At 45.1% G+C, this 24127-nt stretch overlaps 1 protein-coding gene across 5 annotated transcripts in view; it reads right to left on the reverse strand.

Moving 5' to 3' along the window:
* The window catches only part of LOC119956155 (elongation of very long chain fatty acids protein 5-like), a 57641-nt gene extending 42280 nt beyond the window's left edge, over positions 1-15361 (reverse strand). The window contains exons 1-2 of one of the 5 annotated variants that reach the window (XM_038783068.1): positions 11852-11937; positions 668-716 (exon numbers count right to left, since the gene is read on the reverse strand). In XM_038783068.1, the coding sequence (XP_038638996.1) occupies positions 668-716; positions 11852-11934 (132 nt within the window). In that variant the 5' untranslated portion in view covers positions 11935-11937. Of the gene's footprint in view, positions 1-667; positions 717-11813; positions 11938-15239 lie in introns of those variants that run through there. The other 4 variants (XM_038783072.1, XM_038783074.1, XM_038783071.1 and 1 more) reach the window with 4 other exon arrangements.
* Positions 15362-24127: the final 8766 nt, after the last annotated feature.

The raw sequence follows: 24127 nt of genomic DNA on the forward strand, positions 1-24127 counted from the left end.
CGGATCCCCCAGTACCACCCCCCCCCCCCCCCACCCGAGGACCGCCCGCGCACACTCATCTGCGAGGTTCTGCCGTGCGTGAGGGGAGTAATTCACGCCAGTAGGACAGGCCAAAAATGGACGGCCGCTCAGCCCATCGGGACCCGGAGAATCGCCGGGGGGGGGGGGGGGGTTTGCTGTCAATGGCCCTCGACTGGCATGGCGTGAATCCCGCCCCTGCCCGAAAAATGGCGCTGGAGAATAAAGGCAGCCGGCGTCGGAGGTGTGGGGTGGGATTCACGCCTCCTCCTGGGGATTCTCCGACCCGGCACAGGGGTAAGCCTACTTGTGACACTAATAACGATTATTATTATTTCCCTGTCTCACAGCCATTCAGATAATAATCGGCCTCCCTGTTGTTGCTGTCCTTATCCAATCTAGTTTCTATGTGACTCCAGACCGACAGCAATGTGGTTCACTTTAACCTATCCTCCAAAATAGCCATTCAGCTGTCACCACCACCTTCTCATGGGCAAATAGAAACGGGCACTAATGAATACGTTTTTAAAAATACTTGAGCCAAAGAAAAGTAACGTCTTTCACCAGACATTCCAAAGCATTTCATCGTCGTCAGTGAATTGCCTTTGAAGCAGACGTTTAAATATAATATATTATTCTGGCGACTTACTGTTGATGTACTGGAGAAGAGAGAAAAGATTCTGCAGCTCACACCAGTTCTGAAAGAACCAAATTTTGTGACATTGACATAACTGCAAGAATTTAGAAATGTTAAACTCACACAGATGCCTTCGAAGAAAATGAACAATGGTACATGATAAGTAGCATCAAAAGTTTGAAAACAAAGTCAGGAGTCTTTATTATACCATTTGATTCACCCTGGCCATCATGCTCCTGTCCAAAAGCTTTTAGATTCTCCTTTCACACTAACCTGTGAGAAATAGTTTTGTCACACAGGGTCCTGAATGCACTGCCTGGAAATGATGGCGGTGACAGGATCAAACGAGGCATTCAATAATTACTATTTTTAAAATTCATTATAGGGATATGGGCATCGCTGGCGAGGTCGTCATTTATTGCACATCCTTAATTACCCTTGAACGGAGTGGTTTGCTAGACCATTTCAGCTGTCAATCTGGACCAGGTAAAAGGCAGGTTTCCATCCCTTAAGGGCATTAGTGAACCAGATGGGTTTTTGCGACAAAATGAGTTCATGGTCATCGTTAGACTTTTAATTCAAATTTCAGTATGTGCCATGGTGGGATTTGAACCCAGATCCCCATAGTATTACCCTGGGGCCGGTGACAATACCACTACACAGCCGCCTCCCCATTAAAATAAAGAACAGGGGAATAGCACTAAGTCACAATGCTTGTGTGGAGTGCCGGTGCAGACACTATGGGCCAAATGGCCTCTTTCTGCACTATAACAATTCTGTGATATAAATAATCAATGTGAACTAGTCTGGGCAGATGCTGTTGTGGGGATTTAAAAGGCTCAGTTAAGACTAACACTGAAGAAAATGTCTTTCGTAAGTAAATTAACTTTCATATTTGAGCTGATACTACACTTATAATCCTATTCTCCAGCATTAAGTAAATGAATGGCAGTGGATAATTAGTCAGTATCAAGAAAATAACAACTTGTAGCACTGTGCTCCTCAATTTTGCAATTGCCAACATCTGTTGATGTTGGGACGTGCAAAAGGCTGCCTCCCACACACATTTATCCCATTTCATTTCCCGTCAAATCACTCAGGAATCATCTTTTACACGTAGACAAGTAGGTCAAACATGTACAAACTGTTCCCGAGTTGGAGGTTTTAAGTATTGACCTTGCAACATGCATCACATGTTGTCCAGTGAAAATGCACAGATTTTGATCTCAAGTGGGAGTACTGTCAAGAGTCTGGTCAGGAGTAATATGTAAATTGTTCTGAGTTTGGAGGTGGTAATGTACATGGTACATTAGTAATTGTGGCAATGTTACCATTTATCTGTAATACTTAAATTATTTCATATATGACACAGTGTACTTTAAATAACATACTTAATGAATTGCTCAATTTATCATTCTCATTTGTTCAGGTATCAAGTCAATGCCATGGCCAATCAGGATCCAGGAACCGAATGTCACTGATCCAACCAAATTACTTAAAGCAATCCAGATTGAACAGGCACTTAACCATGGTGGAGGTGTGCTGGGAATTATCCAGGCCAATGTAAGAAGGATAAATGTCATAACTACACAACTGGGTCACTTAACTAATTGTTAACCAAGATCAGTAGGTGATGAAAGATTGGAGACAGGGAGAAAACCGCCACATCATATTATAGCATTGTGAGGAATGTAGAGAAGGAAATAGAGTAAAGTCCAGTGTCCATTACGTTGCTCCTGATGAGGAACCCGAGGAAGAATCCATAACACAAAGCGAGACGGATGAAGAAGGGTTTTCCCTGTGTATTCTGTAACAGGAGGAGAGGAGTGACAGAAAAGTGGGGTCCCTGTCTAGCCAGAAGATATGAAACGTATTGGCTGCAGTAACTATTTTGTAGCCAAATTACTTGAGGAACATCATCCAAAAAATAACCTACAAAAGCAATATGTTTCAACAAAATGCGGTAATCAGAAAAACAATTATGGGGAAAAGTCCCTCAATAGCATCTGACATGGGTTTTGTAGGCTGAAGTTAAACTGGATCGATGTTAAGATTGCCGCTCAATCAAAACTCCAGTCACATACTTGTGGGAAGGAACAGGTCTTTATCCAGTCCAAAGCCTGATAGTTAAGGGTATCCAAGTGGAATTTAATGTTAAGGAGAACATGAAACCAAAATGTTTTAAGCCCAGAATGGTAACATAAGCTCGACAGGAATGAAGATTTGAGAACAGTTAGATAAATTAGATCTACCACATAACCCTTGTCTACTCTCAAAAATTAGGGGAAGTTGGTCAAATAAGAAATTCCCTTTTCAAATGCTCTACAGGAAAGGATATTAACAGAAATAAATTGCATGAAGCGCAAAGGTAATTCAGAAAATAGATCTTAGTGACTGGCCAAGCCAAATTGTACCTGCTGTAAAACCCGACATTGGCAGAAGAGCTTATGGTGCCCACTGAGCAAGTCTAAACCCTAATGTGCATCATTATTAATACCTTCTGCTCAGGGATGAAGAGCAGTTTGCCAATCTTATTGTTGGCTGGCAATTTTCTAAATCAGATCGTTCCGAGGCTTATTTGTCATTGGAGTTCACTGAAAAACATCAAAAATAGGAGGCTGCATATTACTTAGAAAATAAGAATCTAAATGGGTAGAGGAGCAAAAGCGATCTGAGAACAGAAGTACGCAAATCAAATGCACAAGTGAAAAGTAACAACGGAAGTTAACAAGACCCCACCCAAAGCAAACCTAGGACTGGAGTTTATTTTCTAGAGCATTGGTCGGAAAGGTTTCTCACGGTAGGGGGGGGTGGGGGGGGGGGGGCTTTGTTTGTTGGCAATGGCAGCAGTGCTTGAATGGTGGGGATGGCTTGTTCCGTCATCTCATCTTGGCCGTGGCATTGCCCATCAATGACCTGTATTTTGGACCAGCCCATTGATCTCCTGGAGGACCCAGTGGTCTGTAGAGCACATCTTGAGAACCGCTGTGTTAGAGAGATAAAACTGAAAGGCAAAGAAGTTATGTCAAACTTGCAATGAACTTGGGGTTGGACCACACCTGCAGAACCACCTACAACTATGGCTGCTATGTTACAAAAAAAATGATATAGAGGCGCTGGAAAGGGTGCAAATGTGGATGATACCAGAACTGTGATTCAATACCGTTCAGGTAAGGATGATCAAGCTGGGTCTCCTCTATTGAAACAAGAAGGTTGTGAAATGACCTAATCGAGGTCTTTAAAATGAGGAAAGGTTTTGATCAAATGAAAATGGAGTGTGTTTCCCACACAAAGGAAAGAGCAGAACTAGAGGTCATCTAAATAAGATAGGTCTCCAAGAAATCCAATCGGGATTCAGAAGAAACATTTTTATGCAGACAGTGGTAAGGATGAGGAACTTGCTACCACAGGAAGTAGTTGAAGAGAATACTATAAATGGATTTATGGCTATGTCCAGAAGAAGTATAACATGTTCTCATGTATTTTCATGAATTCTGTTCAATTCCCTTTTCTTCCCATGTACTGAATGATCTGTTGAGCTGCTTGCAGAAAAATACTTTTCACTGTACCTCGGTACACGTGACAATAAACAAATCCAATCCAATCCAATCCAATCCAATCCAAGGTTAGAAAAACATGTGGCAGCACGGTGGCGCAGTGGCTGGCATTGCTGCCTCACGGCGCCAAGGTCCCAGGTTCAATCCCGGCTCTGGGTCGCTGTCCGTGTGGAGTTTGCACATTCTCCCCGTGTTTCGCCCCCACAACCCAAAGATATGCAGGGTAGAATGACCCCAAAGAAGGTCTTACAGAAAACAAAAACCGGGGGGGGGGGACTAGCCCTCACAAACCTGCAGTACTGCCACTGAGCAGTGACAGTAAAAATAGTAATGGGATGGATAAAGGAGCCAAAAGCCGAGTGGGTGCTCAGGGAGGAGGCCTCCTGCTAGGCGACCTCCCTCCGGGGCGAGGCGGCATTCCCATCCCCACCCAAGTAGTACTCACACAGCCCAATGGTGGCTGCAACAGTCCTGGAATCAGCTACAACAATTCGGCCTAACCAAAATGTCCGCTAAAGCCCCCATCTACAACAGCCATAGGTTTGCGCCGGCACTCACAGACGCCACCTTTAGAAGGTGGAGTCAGGATGGGAGGGGTTAGAGACCTATACACCGACGGTCAGGTCACAATACTGGACAATACTTGCAGGGTACTGGACAGCCTTCTTCGAGGTAATGTCCAAAGTGGTGGGGATGAGGGTGGAGCCATGTCAGAAAGTGGCGGTCTTTGGGGCATCAAACCAGCCAGATCTTTTCATGGGAAGGAGGGCCAATGCCCATGCCCAACTGATCGTGCCAAGGAGGAAGTGGGAAGAAGACTTGGGGTTCAAAATAGGGTGCGGGCTCTGGAGCGAAGCACTACACAGGTTCAACTCCAACTTAACTTAACGCAACTAAAAGTGGTACATAGAGCCCACTTAACCAGAACGCGAATGAGCAGGTTCTTCCCGGGAGGTGGAGGATAGATATGAACGGTGCCAAGGAGGCCCGGCCAACCACGCCCACATGTTCTGGTCTTGCCCCAGACTTACCAGGTACTGGAAAGCCTTCTTCGAGTCAATGTCCAAAGTGGTGGGGATGAGGGTGGAGCCATGCCCGAAGGTGGCGGTCTTCGGGATATCAGACCAGCCAGATCCGTTCATGACAAAGAGGGCCGACTCCCTTGCCTTTGCCTCCCTGATCGCCCAGGATGAATCCTGCTCAGCAGCACCACGTAAAGCTGCAGACTGGCTGTCCAACCTAGAGAAATTTCTCCAAACGGAGAAAATCAAATTCGCCACCCATGGGTTGGAAGATGGCTTCCACAAATCATAGGAGCCATTCACCCGGCTGTTCCGGGACCTGTTTGTGGATAGCAACTAAATAGCCAGGAACAATGATACGGTTGCCAAGACGCAAAAGGAAAGAGGAGGAGAGGGGGAGAAAGCAAGGGAGGAGTTAGAAAAGAGAGAGGAACACAAGTGGGAAAGAAAACACAGGGGAACACCACGGCACAACGAATGCAGCAAGGCGGAAAGAGAACAAAAGGACAAAAAGAACATAGAACGTAGAACGATACAGCGCAGTACAGGCCCTTCGGCCCACGATGTTACACCGACATGGGAAGTCAAAACCTAAAGGCCATCTAACCTACACTATGCCATTATCATCCATATGCTTATCCAATAAACTTTTAAATGCCCTCAATGTTGGCGAGTTCACTACTGTTGCAGGTAGGGCATTCCACGGCCTCGCCACTCTTTGCGTAAAAAACCTACCTCTGACCTCTGTCCTATATCTATTACCCCTCAATTTATGGCTATGTCCAGAAGAAACGGTCTAAAGTCTAAACTCATGTAAATAAACAACAAAATGTAAATAGCATTAGGGGGCACCACCAGGTGTACCCCCCCCCCCCCTTGCAAAAGTCTTATCTTCCTGTGTGTATTTATACTGTGCCAGGTATAACAAAAACCCAAATTTCAAAGGTCACATTTTTGCAGCTAATTAACCTATGCTAAGGAATTTGATGAAAGTACAGGAAGAGTGCGTGATGCTGTCCCCACTCTCTCAGCTGCATTCACATGGACCCAGAGGGTCAAGATGTCTAGCAGCTTGGAAGCTGCAGTCAATGACTGGTACAGAGTATTTCTGTTTTCACACTTTGCTGCAGTCCACCAAGATTTGCTAATCATGGTCAATGTCTTGATGTCACAAAAGGGAAAGCACAGTAAGAAGTCTTACAACACCAGGTTAAAGTCCAACAGGTTTGTTTCAAACACTAGCTTTCAGAGCACTGCTCCTTCCTTAGGTGAATGAAGAGGTATGTTCCAGAAACATATATATAGACAAATTCAAAGATGCCAGACAATGCTTAGAATGTGAGCATTTGCAGGTAAATAAGTCTTTACAGGTCCAGAGAGAGGGGTAACCCCAGGTTAAGGAGGTGTGAATTGTCTCAAGCCAGGACAATTGGTAGGATTTTGCAAGCCCAGGCCAGATGGTGGGGGGTGAATGTAATGCGACATGAATCCCAGGTCCCGGTTGAGGCCGCACTCATGTGTGCGGAACTTGGCTATAAGTTTCTGCTCGGTGATTCTGCGTTGTCGCGCGTCCTGAAGGCCACCTTAGAGAACGCTTACCCGGAGATCAGAGGCTGAATGCCCATTTACAGCACTTTATCTGAATGCGTGCTTGTAATTAGTATGATTATGATAGCCATTACAAAGATGTGGCTGCAATGTGACCAAGGCTGGAACCTGATTGTGCTAGGGTCACCCATTTTAGATAGAGATGAAGAGGAATTTCTTCTTCAGAGGGTTGTTAGTCTTTGGAATTCTTTTCCCTGGAGGGCTGTGGAGATTCAATCCTCGAGTATGTTCCAGGCTGAGATCGACAGATTTTTACATATTACAAACAGCAAGGGATATGGAGATAGTGTGCAGGAAAATGGTGTTGAAGTAGAAGATCAGCCATGATCTCCTTGAATGATAGGAGTGTGTTCGAAGGGCTGAATGGCCAATCCCTGCTCTTGTATTCACCTGTGAGCTATGAATGCTGTTTTTTTAATTCTTTCATGGACACGAGTGTGGCCTTACAAATGTCTTGTACAGCTTCAGCAAGACGTCCCAACTCTTGTACTCAATGTTCTGACCAATGAAACCTGAATGACTTCTTCACCACTTTGTCTACCTGCGACTCCGCTTTCAAGGAGCTATGAACCGGTACTTCAAGATATCTTTGTTCTGTAACTCTCCCCAACACCCTACCATTAACTGAGGAGGTCCTGCCCTGATTCGATCTACCAAAATGCATCCCCTCACATTTATCGAAATTTAACTCCATCTGCCATTCATCGTCCCACTGGTCCAATTGATCAAAATCCTGGCGCAACCATAGATAACCTTCTTTACTGTCCACTATGCCACCAATCTTGGTGTCATCCGCAAACTTACTATGCCTCCTAAATTCTCATCTAAATCATTACTATAAATAACAAGCACCAGTGGTCCCAGCACTGACCCCTGAAGCACACCACTGGTTACAGGTCTCCAATTTGAAAAATAACCCCCTACAACCACCCTTTTGGCTTCTGTCGCCAAGCCAATTTTGTATCCAATTGGCTACCTCACCCTGGATCCCGTGAGATTTAACCTTATGCGACAACCTACCATGCATTGTGTTTTCACGCAATATCCAACATGTGGCCTGTGGGCCAGAGACCAGCCCGGCAAAGGTTTCTAACAACCCCGCACACCTATGTTCAAAATATGCCTAAGTAACAAGTAAGTTGAAGTGACAGATTGGAGGAGCTACTGCTCCAATCACAGGCTGTTTATTGCTCATAGGCTCACAGGGAGTCTCACCAGAGGGAGAAAGTGTAGTTGGAAAAGCAGCAAGCAGTGGGAAAATTGCCATGTTCAGCCCGAGGACCAGAGCAGCGATACTGAGAGAGGCTGCATGGCTGGAGGGTGGGCAAACAGCTACAATGGTGTGGGAGAGGCAGCCAGGAAGTGGCTGAGAGAGATGGGAGGGGCTGTGAGGAGTAGTGGCTGGAAATCCAGCGACAGTGAGGGGGTGGGGGATATCTGCTGTCAATATTCAGCAAGGTACTATGTCTCGGAGGAGCAAGGCTCACCAATCAGTTTACGGGTAACACTATACCTCTTGACAGAACACTAATGACAACAAAGAGTCTGGCGATATAACTCTGGAAGGAAAGGTAATAGACACCACGTTTCTCTCTGATCTCTTCAGGAACACAGCCAATGGGTTTCGTCTGGGAGCTGAAATCAAAACTCTTTCAAATTGTCTGGAATGGGTCATGCCACTAAGTCAATCACTGCTATGCCCAAATGTTTTAGAGCGAGAGAGCCAGGGAAATTGGAGGATTGTCCCAGAACTCTTGCACATTCCCTGGAAGTGGCTTCAGATATCACCATCGTGGATCAGAAGTTTGGATGCAGTGGGGGCACTGGTGGGGGTGTAAGAGTGGCAGTGGAGCACGAGGAATAAAGTGGCGTTCGATAAATTGAAGGTAAATAATTGCCAGGTATGCAATTGCAGGAGGGAAAAAAAGCAAACACACCAAAAAAGCAAAGGAGAGCTGTGTGACTTTGCCAGTTAAACAATTTCCTTTTGTTGCATATCACTAGCTTCTGTTGCATTAACTCCTATAACATGTAGCTGCTCTGAGGAATGAATGATGAATGAAGTTTAAAAACCGTTCAATAGCCCAAGTTGCCAGCCCAGTAGCAAGTGCCAGTCAAAGACCATCTCCTAAAAGACAGGATCTAACCACCCCTTGACATTCAATGGCATTACCACTCAATCCCCCACTATCAACATCCTGAGGGTTACCATTGATGAGAAACTGAACTGGACTCGCCATATTAATACTGCTGCTGCCAGAGCAGGTCAAAGGTTAGAAATCCTACAGCAAGTAACTCACCATCAACAAGGCACAAGTCAGGAGTGCAATGGAATGCTCTCCACTTGCCTGAATGAGTAGAGCTCTGACACAACACTCGAAGCTCCACACCGTCCAGGACATAGTAGTCCGCTTGATTGTTACCCCTTCCACAAACATTCAAATCCTCCACCACTGACAAACAGTGGCAGCCGTGTGTACCATCTACCTACAAGATGCACTGCAGTAGCTTGCCAAGGTTCCTTAGACAGCACCTTCCAAGCCCACAACCACTACCATCTAGAAGGACTAGGGCAGATGACACATGGGAATACTACAAGCTGGAGGTTCCCCTCCAAGCCACTCATCAACTTAACTGGGGAATATATAGCCGTTCCTTCACTGTTGCTGGAAGTGGCTCAGATAACACCATCCTAGAACTAACTCCCTAACAGCACTGTAGGTGTCCCTACACCTCAAGGACTGCTGCGGTTCAAGAAGGCAACTCACCACCTTCTGAAGGGCAACTAGGAATGGGCAATAAACGCTGGCCTAACCAGCAATGCCCACATTCTTTAAATACATTTTTTTAAAAGTATTTTCTTCACAGATTTCTGTTGAATGAGACCAATTAACAGTTGTCACAGTCTTGACAACAGTGACACCAAGGTTGGTTTGCGCATCAGCTGCAAAGTAGACTAGGGCATTGATGACTGAACGGCAACAAGGCCCGTTACCATTGGTCAACAAAAGGATCAAGGACATCAACCACTTCCCCTACCAAGGAAGCAACACCTCCAGAGAGGTGAAGTTCACACAATAATCAGCAAAGCAACATCAATCTCCCAGTGGCTCCACATGGCATGGACAGCCATCAGCACAGCCACGAAGCTGCGATTCTACAGGTCCACAGTACTACCAAACACAATCTGCTCATCGAGACGTGGAAGAGAACGGCAAAGGTATCATGTTGGTTGTCTTAAACCAGCTCTGCCAATGCAAGATCCTGAGCATCACACTGAGAGCAGCACCAATAAGGAAATGCTACAGAGGATCAGTTAATAATAATAATCACTTATTGTCATAAGTAGGCTTCAATGAAGTTACTGTGAAAAGCCCCTAGTCGCCACATTTAGGAGCCTGTTCGGGGAGGCCGGTACGGGAATTGAACCCGCGCTGCTGCCTTGTTCTGCATTAGAGGCCAGCTGTTTAGCCCACTGTGCTAAACCAGCCCCTAGAGGCACCGACAGGACATTGTAACAGAGAGAGAATTCAGGATGGTCGGGCATGTCCTTCACTCCCAGAGGTACGACCTACCAGAGTGGCAGGAGGGTGGGCATCACCAAGTGGTAAAAGAAGACAGGGCCAGCCAAAAAAAAAAGAAGACAGCCTCTTTACAATCCTGCTGCCCAAAATCACACATGGAGCCAGAGGAACTCGGTCTAAGTAAGTTGAATGGGTTGGATATTATAGGACGCAAATCTATAACTGCAGAGATGTTAAAATTAAAGATTTTATGGGGTGGGGAAGCTATTCTCTCTGGTGGGAGAATCTAGAGAAGAATTTTAAAATTAGAGTGAGATTGTTCGGGATTGGAAATCTGGAACGCTCACCCTCATAATTGTGTGGATGTCAGGGAATAACTGGAGCCTTCAAGACAGAGATTGTCATTTATTTTAATATGAGGGAAGGGTATTGTGGAATATGGATCAAAGGCAGGCAAAGGAAGTTGTGGTGTGATCAGTTCAGAACCAATAGAATGATCGGACAGACTTGAGGGGCCGAATGGTGCTCTTATTCCGAATTTTCTAACCTGATCTTTCCGAAATGTGCTCACCAAAAGCCAGCTTTATTGTGGAACAGCAAATCTATTTAAAGAAACAATGCATTTACTCTTGTAAACACTTATTCACAAGTCCAGCTGAACCAGCCCCTAGAGGCACCTACAGGACATTGTAACAAGGGGCTGCTTTTGCTGCTCATGTCACACTCCCCAGTCACAGGAACATTCAACCCAGCTCTTCTTTTGAAAAGGGACTCCTCGAGGTCAGACACTACGTTGCAAGACTCTGCTCCAAATAACTGACAGTATCAAATCACCCTGAGCTGGCAGACAGGCAGATTCTAGCCCGCTGCAAAACTGTCCAAGGGTCAGGGTCCACTGGTCTGAAGTCCCTTTGTGCTGACAGCAGTAAAGAAAGGGTCGACTGTCCAAACTGCTGTCCTAAAAGTAAAATAACATTAAAAGAGCCAAGCTAAACGCCCTGGAAGTTATAAACTCTCTTAACAGTTAAGGGAGTCTTGCAGAACGGTCTCTGCTGCGCTCAATACATCTGCACCAAACAGTTCTTCGCTCGACCTTCGCTATAAGGCAATCCTCCCCCTCTGATACACGATACAATTGTAACACAATTATTTACCAGCCATGTTCCATGTATCCAGATTGTGTCACTTTGAGAAGGTGGGTTTGAATAAACACACTTTGGATAAAACACTTAACTTCCAAGCTCGCTTACAGATTCTCTGCAAACTTTAAACTCAATTGAACATGTTTCTCTCCTTGTTTAATCCCTATCATTCAAAATAAAAAGGGAAATCCTCCCAAGAGGTTGAGCTCGATTCTCCTGTTTTGCACATACGCAGCGCCCTGGACAAATGAATACAAAGTAACAAGAGGATAATCTTAATAAACACATTGTACTGCAAAAGTTACCAAGCAGAGCGGATTAGGGCCAAATGCGAATCTTGTACCTCCAAACGACGCCTGGCAGTTTCCTAACTGCACCCAAATGTGTGTGTTTTATCCCGGAAGGGAACTTCTTGCCAATCGTCATGACGTTGGCCATTTTTCTGAGGGGTTAGACCTATCAGGATGCAACATTAGCTGAAACTGAATGAGACGCCAGGGTTTGTGTGTATCAAACCTGCCGCAGAAAGCTGGGAATGGGAGGCAGCTTCTGGTAAACATCAACTTTAAACTAGAAATAAACACAGATTCCAGCCTTCTTATCATTTACAGAAAATATCCCCTACGTTTTTAACTTTCGAACTAGCGCTTTGCAGGATTAGACTGCAGTTGTATTGCAGTCCAGGAGGAAGACAGACTCTGCTGACGGAGATGGTGCTTTGTGGCTCAGCAATACCTTTGAAGCGAAAGAGAAAATGCTGGAAAATCTCAGCAGGTCTTCACTCTGTAACTGGATCCTTGATTTTCTGACCAACAGACCACAATCAGTAAGAATGAACAACAACACCTCCTCCACAATAGTCCTCAATATCGGTGCCCCGCAAGGCTGCGTACTTCGCCCCCTACTGTACTCCCTGTATACACACGACGGCGTGGCAAAACTTGGTTCCAACTCCATCTACAAGTTTGCTGACGATACGACCATAGTGGGCCGGATCTCGAATAACGACAAGTCAGAATACAGGAGGGAGATAGAGAACCTAGTGGAGTGGTGTAACGACAACAATCTCTCCCTCAATGCCAGCAAAACTAAAGAGCTGGTTATTGGCTTCAGGAAGCAAAGTACTGTACACACTTGTCAGCATCAATGGGGCTGAGGTGGAGATGGTTAGCAGTTTAAATTCCTAGGGGTGCACATCTCCAAAAATCTGTCCTGGTCCACTCACGTCGACGCTATCATCAAGAAAGCACAACAGCGCCTATACTTCCTCAGGAAACTAAGGAAATTCAGCATGTCCACATTAACCCTTACCAACGTTTACAGATGCACCATAGAAAGCATCCTATCTGGCTGCATCACAGCCTGCTGTGGCAACTGCTCGGCCCAGGACCGCAAGAAACTTCAGAGAGTCGTGAATACCGCCCAGTCCATCACACGAACCTGCCTCCCATCCATTGACTCCATCTACACCTCCCACTGCCGGGGGAAAGCGGGCAGCATAATCAAAGATCCCTCCCACCTGGCTTACTCACTCTTCCAAATTCTTCCATCGGGCAGGAGATACAGAAGTCTGAGAACACGCACGAACAGACTCAAAAAACAGCTTCTTCCCCACTGTCACCAGACTCCTAAATGACCCTCATATGGACTGACCTCATTAACACTACACCCTGTATGCTTCATCCGATGCCAGTGCTTATGTAGTCACATTGTATATCTTGTGTTGCCCTATTATGTATTTTCTTTTATTCTCTTTTCTTCCCATGTACTTAATGATCTGTTGAGCTGCTCGCAGAAAAATACTTTTCACTCACCTCGGTACACGTGACAATAAACAAATCCAATCCAATCCAATCCAACGTTTCAAGTCCTATGACTCTTAATCAAATTTATTGGACTGGAAACATTAGCTTTTTTCTCTCCTTACAGATGGTGCCAGACCTGCTGAGATTTTCCAGCATTTTCTCTTTCGTTTCAGATTCCAGCATCCGCATTAATTTGCTTTTATCCAATAGCTTTGAATGTCCGCCTGTCTTTCCACAGAGGACTATATTCCCCTGGCTGCTAATAAACCATCTCAGAAGGTGGCACTTTACACCAAGCTGTGTATTGCAGGCATTGGAAAATACTGCCTCAAACTGCCCTTCCCTCTTGCAGTCCAAATCTCCAAGGTGGTCGCTTGACCTTTCTACCAAGCTGGTCTTAATGTCCAGAAATTTTGGCACAAGTTGCTAGCAGCCTGATTGAGGCAAGCGGCTGTTCTTTTTCCACATGTCAAAGTGAACAGTAGGCTATTCCTTCACCAATTAGATGACAAATGGAAATCTCTCTGTTCTGGTCACCAGGACACGTTCCACCAGGTCTCTGAAAAATTACCAGGAGCGGGAGCTCAAATTCTCTGTGCAGAGTGCAGCGAAACCAAAGCAAACTCAGCAGAGGCTGTGGATTGTAGTAGAAGTGTATCTGGCATAGCAAGGGTTAATGTGGGTCTAGGAAACAAAAATCACCCACAGTGTGCTGGAAAGAGATACATAACCTGAGTTTAGAGTAAGTTGTGGACTGGACAGAGACCTGTGCAGAAGCAAGTGTGGAGGTAGCTCATAGCTTGGGCTATACCCTGTGTGTAGATACAAAGCTATGTAAACACTTAACGTTCAACTACACAAGACTCAGAACACCTTTGCAAGACCTACTGAGCCTAAAACAGGGATCAAATTGGGAATTTCTCTGATCTGGAAGGCTCAATTATGCATTTATTGAATCAACCGAGTCATTTAAGGAACTCCCTCTTTTGCTTTTACTCAGGAAAGTGAGGGGATGAAACATTTAGTTGGGCTGCATGGTATCACAGTGGTTATCACTATTCCTTCACAGCGCCAGGGTTCCCGGCTTGGGTCACTGACTGTGCGAAATCTGCACGTTCTCCCTGTGTCTACTTGGGTTTCCTCCGGGTGCTCCGGTTTCCTCCCACAGTACAGAGATGTGCAGGTTAGGTAGATTGGCCAGGCTAAATTGAGCTTAATGTCCAAAAATGTTGGGTGGGGTTACTGGGTTACGGGGATAGGGTGGAGGTGTGGGCTTCAGTAAGGTGCTCTTTCCAGGGGTCAGTACTGACTCAATGGGCCGAAAGGCCTCCTTCTGCACTGTAAATTCTATGAAGATCAGATGTCTATGAAACTACCAGTCAGTCTTCCATGCAAATATCAATTGGCTGGTTTCTGTTATTATCACCCAATTATCTCCCTCAGGCTAGCATCGCCCCACAGTGTTGCTATCTTTGCAGGAATGAAGCCCTCAACCCTGCAGCAAGTTAGGATGCTGGAACCAGGATTTGACAAATTAAAACACTGCTCTTCTCGGAAGCAGGGCGACACTTCCTCTAACAATTCATGGTTTGAAGTTGGTAGTTTGGAACAAACAAGTCTGAAAATTGTGAAAAGTGAAGGCGGAGCGCGTTTCAAAATGCACTTTACCATCTTTCCTAGGATCCCTTGGCTGTCCCAAGAAATAATTTCACAAAATCTAGCCTACCCCACCTTACCTCACTCCCCAAGCAAGAGTTAATCCCGCCCCAACTTTAGTTCTGAAATGAATCTGGTTCTGCTCACTCCCGGTGTATCACCTCGAGGGACAGGTATGATTGTGGGAACAATATCAGTCACTTTGCCACAGTCACTCTCGGAACACAGATAAACGTGCACTGGATGGAAACACGCCCGCAGTTCACTCACCTTACATTCAACAACCAAAATCAAGAAGTAATTAATTTGAAGACTGATGTACCATCGATTGTACGCGAGGCGAGTGATTTACCAAAGTCTGGCTTTAATTGACTAGAACACAGCTCTGCGATCGTCTACAGTGGAAAGGGACGATCGTCACGCGTCTGAGCATTTATAGCTCGTTAATAGAGGCGTGGTTAACTCAGCCTCTCGGCCAATCGGTCGAGAGGCACATGACCGACCAGGGCCAATGGTAAGCCGACGTTCTGGCCCAATGGCAGACGAGTATGCAGATCATATCACCACAAAGACAAAGATCTACGTCAGTTGCTGGCAGAATTAGCCATTCCAAACAACAGATGAAGGACTACAACCCTGCTAAATTGGTCATGGCATAGCTTTATCTACATCTCTACTTGAACACTCAGGCTCGTGTTACACCCTTAGGCCTTTGGAATGTCAGGAGAGTCACGCTAGACTAAAGCAATACAGGTTCTTCTCTCATTAACTTGTAATCTTGTCACTACCACTCCCTTTGTTTGATCCTCACATTCTCAGCTTACTTGCTACGTGTCCACTGCCTCCCTCCAGCACTCCTATCACTTACACTTGATCACATTTTTTTACCCATTTCTCCCATCTCCCTTCTGCCTGTTCTCATGCGATATGTATTTTTAAAAAAGTTTAGATTAGCCAATTATTTTTTCCAATTAAGGGGCAATTTAGCGTGGCCAATCCACCTACTCTGCACATTTTTGGGTTGTGGGGGCGAAACCCACGCAGACACGGGGAGAATGTGCAAACTCCACACGGACAGTGACACAGAGCCGGGATCGAACCTGGGACCTCAGCGCCGTGAGGCAGTTGTGCTAACCACTAGGCCACCGTGCTGCCCTACGATATGTATTTTTGACGCTCCCTCGCACGTGCAATTGAACTTAGTCTCTTAAAAAAGTAATTCCGTCAATGTCAGGGTTTATCCGGAGGTGGCAGCTGTTCGTCGACTTTCTCTGAGAAAATTAGAAATGTCAGCAGAGGCAGAAATCTAGGGGGGGGGGGGGGGTTAGGCTATTGTTTCATTGATTTGGGGGTGCGAAGAACGTGATAGGGATGGAAATGTTTTATGTACCATGTTTATGTTGCTGTTATTGTTATTATTCTAAAAGCGAGGGCAGCACGGTGGCACAGTGGTTAGCATTGCTGCCTACGGCGCTGAGGACCTGGGTTCGAATCCGGGCCCTGGGTCACTGTCCGTGAGGAGTTTGCACATTCTCCCCGTGTCTACTTGGGTTTCACCCCCACAACCCAAAGATGTGCAGGCTAGGTGGATTGGCCTCGCTAAATTGCCCCTTAATTGGAAAAAATAATTGGGTACTCTAAATTTATTTATTTTTTTAAAAGAAAAAAGAAAAAAATAAAATAATTTATTATAAAAACTACAAATATCCTAATAAAATGTTTTTAAGAAAAAAGTAATTCCAGTCAAATGCAGGAAAGGAAGAGAGGCAGGATATTCCGCAAAATCAAAGCAACAAATATAAATACAAGATGCACTGCAGGAACTCACATGGCTTCCTTGGTTGACACCGTCCATACCCACGACCACTACTTTCTAAAAGGACCAGGGCAGCAGACAACGTGGGAATACTGCAACATGGAAGTTCTCCTCCAAGCCACTCATCAACCTGACTTGGGAATATATTACTGTTCCTGGTGATAAAATGAAGCACAGACACTCCATATTAGGAGTGAACAAGAAAATACAGGGAAGACTCGGCAAGTCAGAACCTGTGGAGAAATCAGACATAAGGTTTCCGGTGCGGATCCTTCCTTAGAACCTGGAGTACATTCAGCTAGACTCCCAGGACATGGGATTATTGCTGCACACACTCTTCTTCCTTTTGTTGTCTGTCCAGATACACTTGGCATTTTGCCAGCCAGTCAGCAGAATTCTCCAATGGAAAGCATTCCGGCATCCTTCCCTGAATCTTTGTCCCACTTGGAATGGTTTCCGATGTCCTGATGATCCACATCACAAATAGCCAGGCTGTGAGATGTGTCAGAGTTTGCAGCCCCGCTTTCACAATTTAAAATGGCTGCTTTGCAACACCTGGAGTTGTTAGTCCAATGTTCCTGATCTTGGAGACAGGAGCTTATTACTACAAATGCTGGAAATCAGAAATTAAATCAGAAAAAGGTGAAAATACAAGCAGGCCTGGCAGCAGCTGTGAAGAGAGGAACAGAGTTAATGTTTCATCGGAACTGGGAGTGCTAAGAGATGTAATAGTTTTTAAGCACGACGGAGGAATACGGGTAGGAGAGGAAGTATAAACACTAAGGTCTTCAACAGGATGGAATGCAGGAGAGGCGTCTGTTGTGAAAGTCAATCTCATGTAAACGTCAGCCCCAGGATTTCTGGCCTAAAAATAAAAGTGTCATTTTCTCTATATACCTCATGTAAAAGCTGACCCTACCTTTAGAGGGAATAAAGCTCAAAAGTTTTAGAACCTAAGTATAATCCCTACAATCACATCAAGAACCTCAATTCATTAAAAAAGTTACACTTAGCGTATATCCTCCAGTTCAAACTTGTCGATTGAGGCAGGAAGAATGTAGATCAATTTAGATTTTGAGAGGATAGGAGAAGAGTAATAAACAGAACACAGGGAATCAATTGCAGGGACCAACTCCCAGAGAAAACTTTAAATAAATTAACGCCCGTATTTTGGGTCCTCCATTATCGCCCTCTGCTCTACTGGGGAGGGGAGGTTCAGGCCTTGCCATTCAGGCCCATGGGAAGGCTGCCTCAAGGCAACCAGCCTGCATCAATTCCGAGGTTAAGGGCTGGGAGCGGTCAGTGTGACGGTTTCAAATAGTCCCTTTCCTTCCAGTCATCATGATGCACGTAGGTACCAACCATATAAGTAGAGCAAGGAAAGAGGTTCTGCATAGAGGGGAGGAGGAATTAGGCTCTCAATTAAAAAGCAGAACCTCAAAGTTATAATATTTGAATGATTACTGTAGCTATGTATAAATAGGCATAGGATAAATAAAATTGGAGGGATGAATGTGTGGCTTAAAGACTGGTGTGAGTGAGATGGGTTCTGGCTCGTGGGGACTGGCACCAGTACGAGAGAAAGTCGGGGCTGTACTGTAGGGACTGTAAACAACTGGACCCTGGGACCAGTGCTCTGGAAGTAGGGAAGTGGAGAATGTTTAACCTAAACACTGGGGACAGGGGATCAAATTTGGGAAGATGTGGTAAATCAAACGGTAGAAACAAGGCAAAAGAGAAAAGTATTAATATGGAAAGTGCTAAACAGACTGTGACAGGAGGGGAGAGAGGATAAATCTAAAGCTAAATTAGTAGACAAGGCTAGAGGTTTTTGTTGGCATCACTGGCTCAGCCAGCATTTATTGCCCATCTCTAATTGCCCTTGAGAAGATGGTAGTGAGCTGCCGTCTTGAACCACTACAGTCCATGTGGTGTAGGTACACCCCTTAATGCTGTGAGGGAGGGAGTTCCTGGATTTCGGCCCAGTGACAATTAAGGCAGTGGAAGCAGGTTGGGCTGGTTTAGCTCACCAGGCTAAATCACTGGCTTTTAAAGCAGACCAAGCAGGCCAGCAGCACGGTTCAATTCCCATACCAGCCTCCCCGGACAGGCGCCGGAATGTGGCGACTAGGGGCTTTTCACAGTAACTTCATTGAAGCCTACTCGTGGCAATAAGTGATTTTCATTTCATTTCATATATTCCCAAGTCAGGTTGACGAGTGACTTGGGGATAGCATGTGGTTAGCACTGCTGCCTCACAGCGCCAAGGACCCGGATTTGATCATCGGATCATTCTTCATGTGGCGTTGGCACATTCTCCCCGTGATGCGTGGGTCTCACAGCTACAACATAAAGATGTGCAGGGTAGGTGGATTGGCCACGCAAAATTGTAAATGGTACACACTGCTCCTACCGTGTATTAGTGGTGGAGGGAGTGAATATCTGTGGCAGGGATACCAAACAAACGGGCTGCTTTGTCCTGGATGGTGTTGAGCTTCTTGAGTGTTGATGGAGCTGCACCCATCCAGGCAAGTGGAGAGCATTCCATCACACTCCTGACTCGTGCCTTGTAGATGCTGGACAAGTTTGAGGAGTCAGGAGGTGAGTCACTCGCTGCAGGGTTCCTTGGACACTTGTAGCCACAGTATTTGTATGGCTGGTCCAGTTCAGTTCAGGTAACACCCCCAGGATGTTGATAGTGGGGGACTCAGCGACGGTAATGTCATTGAATCTTTAAGGGCAATGAACAAGCAAATATACGAATTAGGAGCAGGAGTAGGCCACTCAGCCCCTCGAGCCTGCTCCGCCCTTCAATAAGATCATGGCTGATCTGATCGTAACCTCAACTCCACAATCCGCCCTACACCCAATAACCTTTCACCCCCTTGCTAATGAAGAATCTATCGAGCTCTGCCGTAAAAATATTCAAAGACTCTGCTTCCACTGCCTTTTGAGGAAGAGAGTTCCAGAGACTTTCAACCCTGAGGGAAAAAAAATATTCTCATCTCTTAAATGAATGACCCCTGATCTTTAAACAGTGACCCCTAATTCTAGGTTCTCCAACAATGGGAAACACCCTCTCCACATCCATCCTGTCAATACCCCTCAGAATCGTAAAGGTTTCAATCAAGTCCCCACTTACTCTTCCAAACTCCAGTGAATAAAAACCTAACCTGTCCAACCTTTCCTCAGAAGCCAACCCACCTATTCCTGGTATTATTTATTAAACCTTGTTTGAACTGCTTCCAACACATTTACATCTTTCCTTAAATAAGGAGACCAATATTGTACAAAATACCCCAGATGTGGTCTCACCAATTCCCTGTGCAACTGAAGCATCACCGACTAATTTTGTAATTAACTGCCCTCACAAGAAATTATAACATTCTATTCGCTTTCCCAATTACTGGCTATATTTGCATTTTGTAGACGCCCAGATCCATCTGCACATCCAGTTAGAAATCTCTTGTAATTGAGATAATTAGCTTATTTTTATTGTTCTTGTCCAAATGGACAATTTCACATTTGCTGACATCATACACCATTTGTCAGATTTTTGCCCACTCACTTAACCCATGTCCCTTTGTGGGCCCTGCTCATTTTATCATCAAGTTGTGTACTGCTTTAAATTTTAGGGATTAAGTAGAATTTACCAGATTCTCACCAACCAGCTAGCTCATTTCCCTGTAATAGAGTAAGAACCAATGCTAAAGGGTGAGAAAGATAGAAAAAATGAAGAGGAACAAGCACCTTCCCAAACCACACCCAATTCGTTAACAAACTCCAAGCTTGCACTTTGTTCTTTGTTGCACTCAGTTAGACACTCTCTTGTTGAAGATGGGTCATTGTGCAGCACTTGTAAATCAAATGTTACTTACCACTTGTCAGCCCAAGCCTGGATATTGTCCAGGTCTTTCCATATTTGGACATAGACTGCTTCAGTATCAGGAGTTGAGAATGGATTGGATTGGATTTGTTTATTGTCATGTGTACCGAGGTACAGTGAAAAGTATTTTTCTGCAAGCAGCTCAACAGATCATTAGAAAAGGGAATTAAACAAAATTCAAGAAAATACATGAGAATACATAATAGGGCAACACAAGATATACAATGTAACTACATAAGCATTGGCATCGGTTGAAGCATACAGTGTGTAGTGTTAATGAGGCCAGTAAATAAGAGGGTCATTTAGGAGTCTGGTGACAGTGGGGAAGAAGCTGTTTTTGAGTCTGTTCGTGCGTGTTCTCAGACTTCTGAATCTCCTGCCCGATGGAAGAAGTTGGAACAGTGAGTAAGCCGGGTGGGAGGGATCCTTGATTATGCTGCCTGCTTTCCCCCGGCAGTGGGAGGTGTAGATGGAATCAATGGATGGGAGGCAGGTTCGTGTGATGGACTGGGCGGTATTCACGACTCTCTGAAGTTCCTTGCGGTCCTGGGCTGAGCAGTTGCCATACCAGGCTGTGATGCAGCCCGATAGGATGCTTTCTATAGTGCATCTGTAAACGTTGGTAAGGGTTAATGTGGACATGCCGAATTTCCTTAGTTTCCTGAGGAAGTATAGGCGCTGTTGTGCTTTCTTGGTGATAGCGTCGACGTGAGTGGACCAGGATAGATTTTTGGTGATGTGCACCCCTAGGAATTTGAAACTGCTAACCATCTCCACCTCGGCTCCGTTGATGCTGACAGGGGTGTGTACAGTACTTTGCTTCCTGAAGTTGATGACCAGCTCTTTAGTTTTGCTGGCATTGAGGGAGAGATTGTTGTCGTTACACCACTCCACTAGGTTCTCTATCTCCCTCCTATATTTGGACTCGTCGTTATTCGAGATCCGGCCCACTATGGTCGTATCGTCAGCAAACTTGTAGATGGAGTTGGAACCAAGTTTTGCCACGCAGTCGTGTGTGTACAGGGAGTAGAGTAGGGGGCTAGGTACGCAGCCTTGCAGGGCACCGGTATTGAGGACTATTGTGGAGGAGGTGTTGGTGTTCATTCTTACTGACTGTGGTCTGTTGGTCAGAAAGTCAAGGATCCAGTTGCAGAGTGGAGAGCCAAGTCCTAGGTTTTGGAGCTTTGATATGAGCTTGGCTGGGATTATGGTGTTGAAGGCGGAGCTGTAGTCAATAAATAGGAGTCTGATGTAGGATTTCTTGTTTTCGAGATGCTCTAGGGATGAGTGTAGGGCCAGGGAAATGGTGTCTGATGTGGACCGGTTGTGACGGTATGCGAATTGAAGTGGGTCAAGGCATTCCGGGAGTATGGAGGTGATGCGCTTCATGATCAGCCTCTCGAAGCACTTCATTACAACTGACGTCAGGGCCACCGGGCGGTAGTCATTGAGGCATGTTGCCTGGTTTTTCTTTGGTACCGGTATGATGGTGGTCTTCTTGAAGCAGGTGGGGACCTCGGAGTGGAGTAGGGATAGGTTAAATGGTGCTGAACATTGTGCAAACATCCCCACTTCTGACCTTATGATGGAACAAAGGTCATTGATGAAACAGCTGAAGATGGTTGGGCCTTAGATACTACCCTGAGGAACTCCTGCAGTGATGTCCTTAAGTTGAGATGACTGACCTCCAAAAACATTTGCCTTTGTGTGAGGTATGACAACATCCAGCAGAGAGTTTTTCCTCCTGATTCCCATTGACTCCAGTTTTGCTGGGGCTACATTATGCCACACTTGGTCAAATATGGCTTGATGTCAAGGTTAGTCATTCTCACCTCACCTCCGGAGTTCAGCTCTTTTGTCTATGTTTGAACCAAATATATAATGAGGTCAGGAGTTGAATGGGCCTGGCAGAATTCAAAATGGGTGTCAGTGAGCAGGTTATTGCAAAGCAAGTGCAGCCTGTCGGTATTGTTGATGACCCCTGTTGTTGGGATATTGTCAGGGCCTATTTGCAGTATCCAGTGCCTTCAGTCATTTCTTGATATCACGTGGAGTAAATCGAATTGGCTGAAGACTGACATCTGTGATGCTGGGGACCTCCGGAGGAGACCGAGATGGATCATCCACTCTACATTTCTGGCTGAAAGTTGTTGTGAATGCATCAGCCTTGTCTTTTGCACTGATGTGCCGTACTCCTCCATCATTGAGATTGGGGATATTTGTGCAGTCTCATTCTCTAGTAAGTTGTTTAATTGTCCACCACCATTCACGGCTGGATGTGGCAAGACTGTAGAACTTCGATCTGACCTGTTGGTTGTGGAATCGCTTATCTCTGTCTATTACCTGCTGCTTATACTGTTTGGGTAAAATGTTTGCTTCATAAACTGATTGAACTGTCTTAAGTTTTACAGACAACAGCAGAAAGCTCAAAAGATGGAAGGGGGGTTCTGTTAATTAATTATGAGATTAGCACAATAGAGAGGAATAACCTAAATACACCCTGGGGTGGTGTGGGTGAAAGGAGAAATGAAGGCAAGAAGTCACTTGTTGGCGTGGTGTACAGGCCCCCTAACAATAGCCACATAGTAAGACAGGTTATAAAAGGGAGAAATAATGGGAGGTTGTCAGAGAGGTACAGCAAAAATCATGGCAATTTTAATTTACATACAAACTGGAAATATCAAATGGGCAAAGGTAGCCTGGATGACTAATTCATAGAACGTTTTCAGGATAGTTTTTTAGAACAGCATATTCTGGCACGAACCAGAGAACTGACTCTACTAGACGTGGTATTGTGCAACAAGACAGGATTAATAATGACTCAATGAAAGTGGCCTTAAGTAGCAGCAATTATAATATGATTGAATTTTACATTCAGTTTGAGAGAGAGAAGAGTGGGTCTAAGGTTAAAATATTAAAGTTAAAAAAGGACAATATGAGGGCTTGAATTAACTGGCCCATTTGGTTAAGAGATAGGTCATAGTGATGGGTGGCAAACATTTAAGGGGCTATTTCAGAATACAGACATTCTTGCTTGATTCAAACATTAAAATGTATCTCACATAATCATGTGAAATGCCATAAAAATAATAACCAATAGAAGGGAATGCAACATTTTAATATGTTTATAAATCATTTGTCAGGTTTAAAGAAGTTTGGTATATTGCACTGCAGGACTGATTAGCAAAGTGAAGAGACATGTTCAAGTTTCATCACTACCATATCCATAACTTAAGAGTAACCATGATGTGGAGATGCTGGCGTAGGACTGGGGTGGGCACAGTCTTACAAAACCAGGTTAAAGTCCAACAGGTTTGTTTGGAATCACTAGCTTTCGGAGCACAGCTCCTTCATCAGGTGAGTTAAGAGGTGGGTTCCACAAACACATAGACAGACAAAGTCAATGATGCGAGATGATACTTTGAATGTAGTCTTTGCAGGCAATTAAGTCTTTAC

This window comes from Scyliorhinus canicula, chromosome 22 (genome assembly GCF_902713615.1).
Source record: "Scyliorhinus canicula chromosome 22, sScyCan1.1, whole genome shotgun sequence".
In the NCBI taxonomy this organism is placed as follows: domain Eukaryota; kingdom Metazoa; phylum Chordata; class Chondrichthyes; order Carcharhiniformes; family Scyliorhinidae; genus Scyliorhinus; species Scyliorhinus canicula.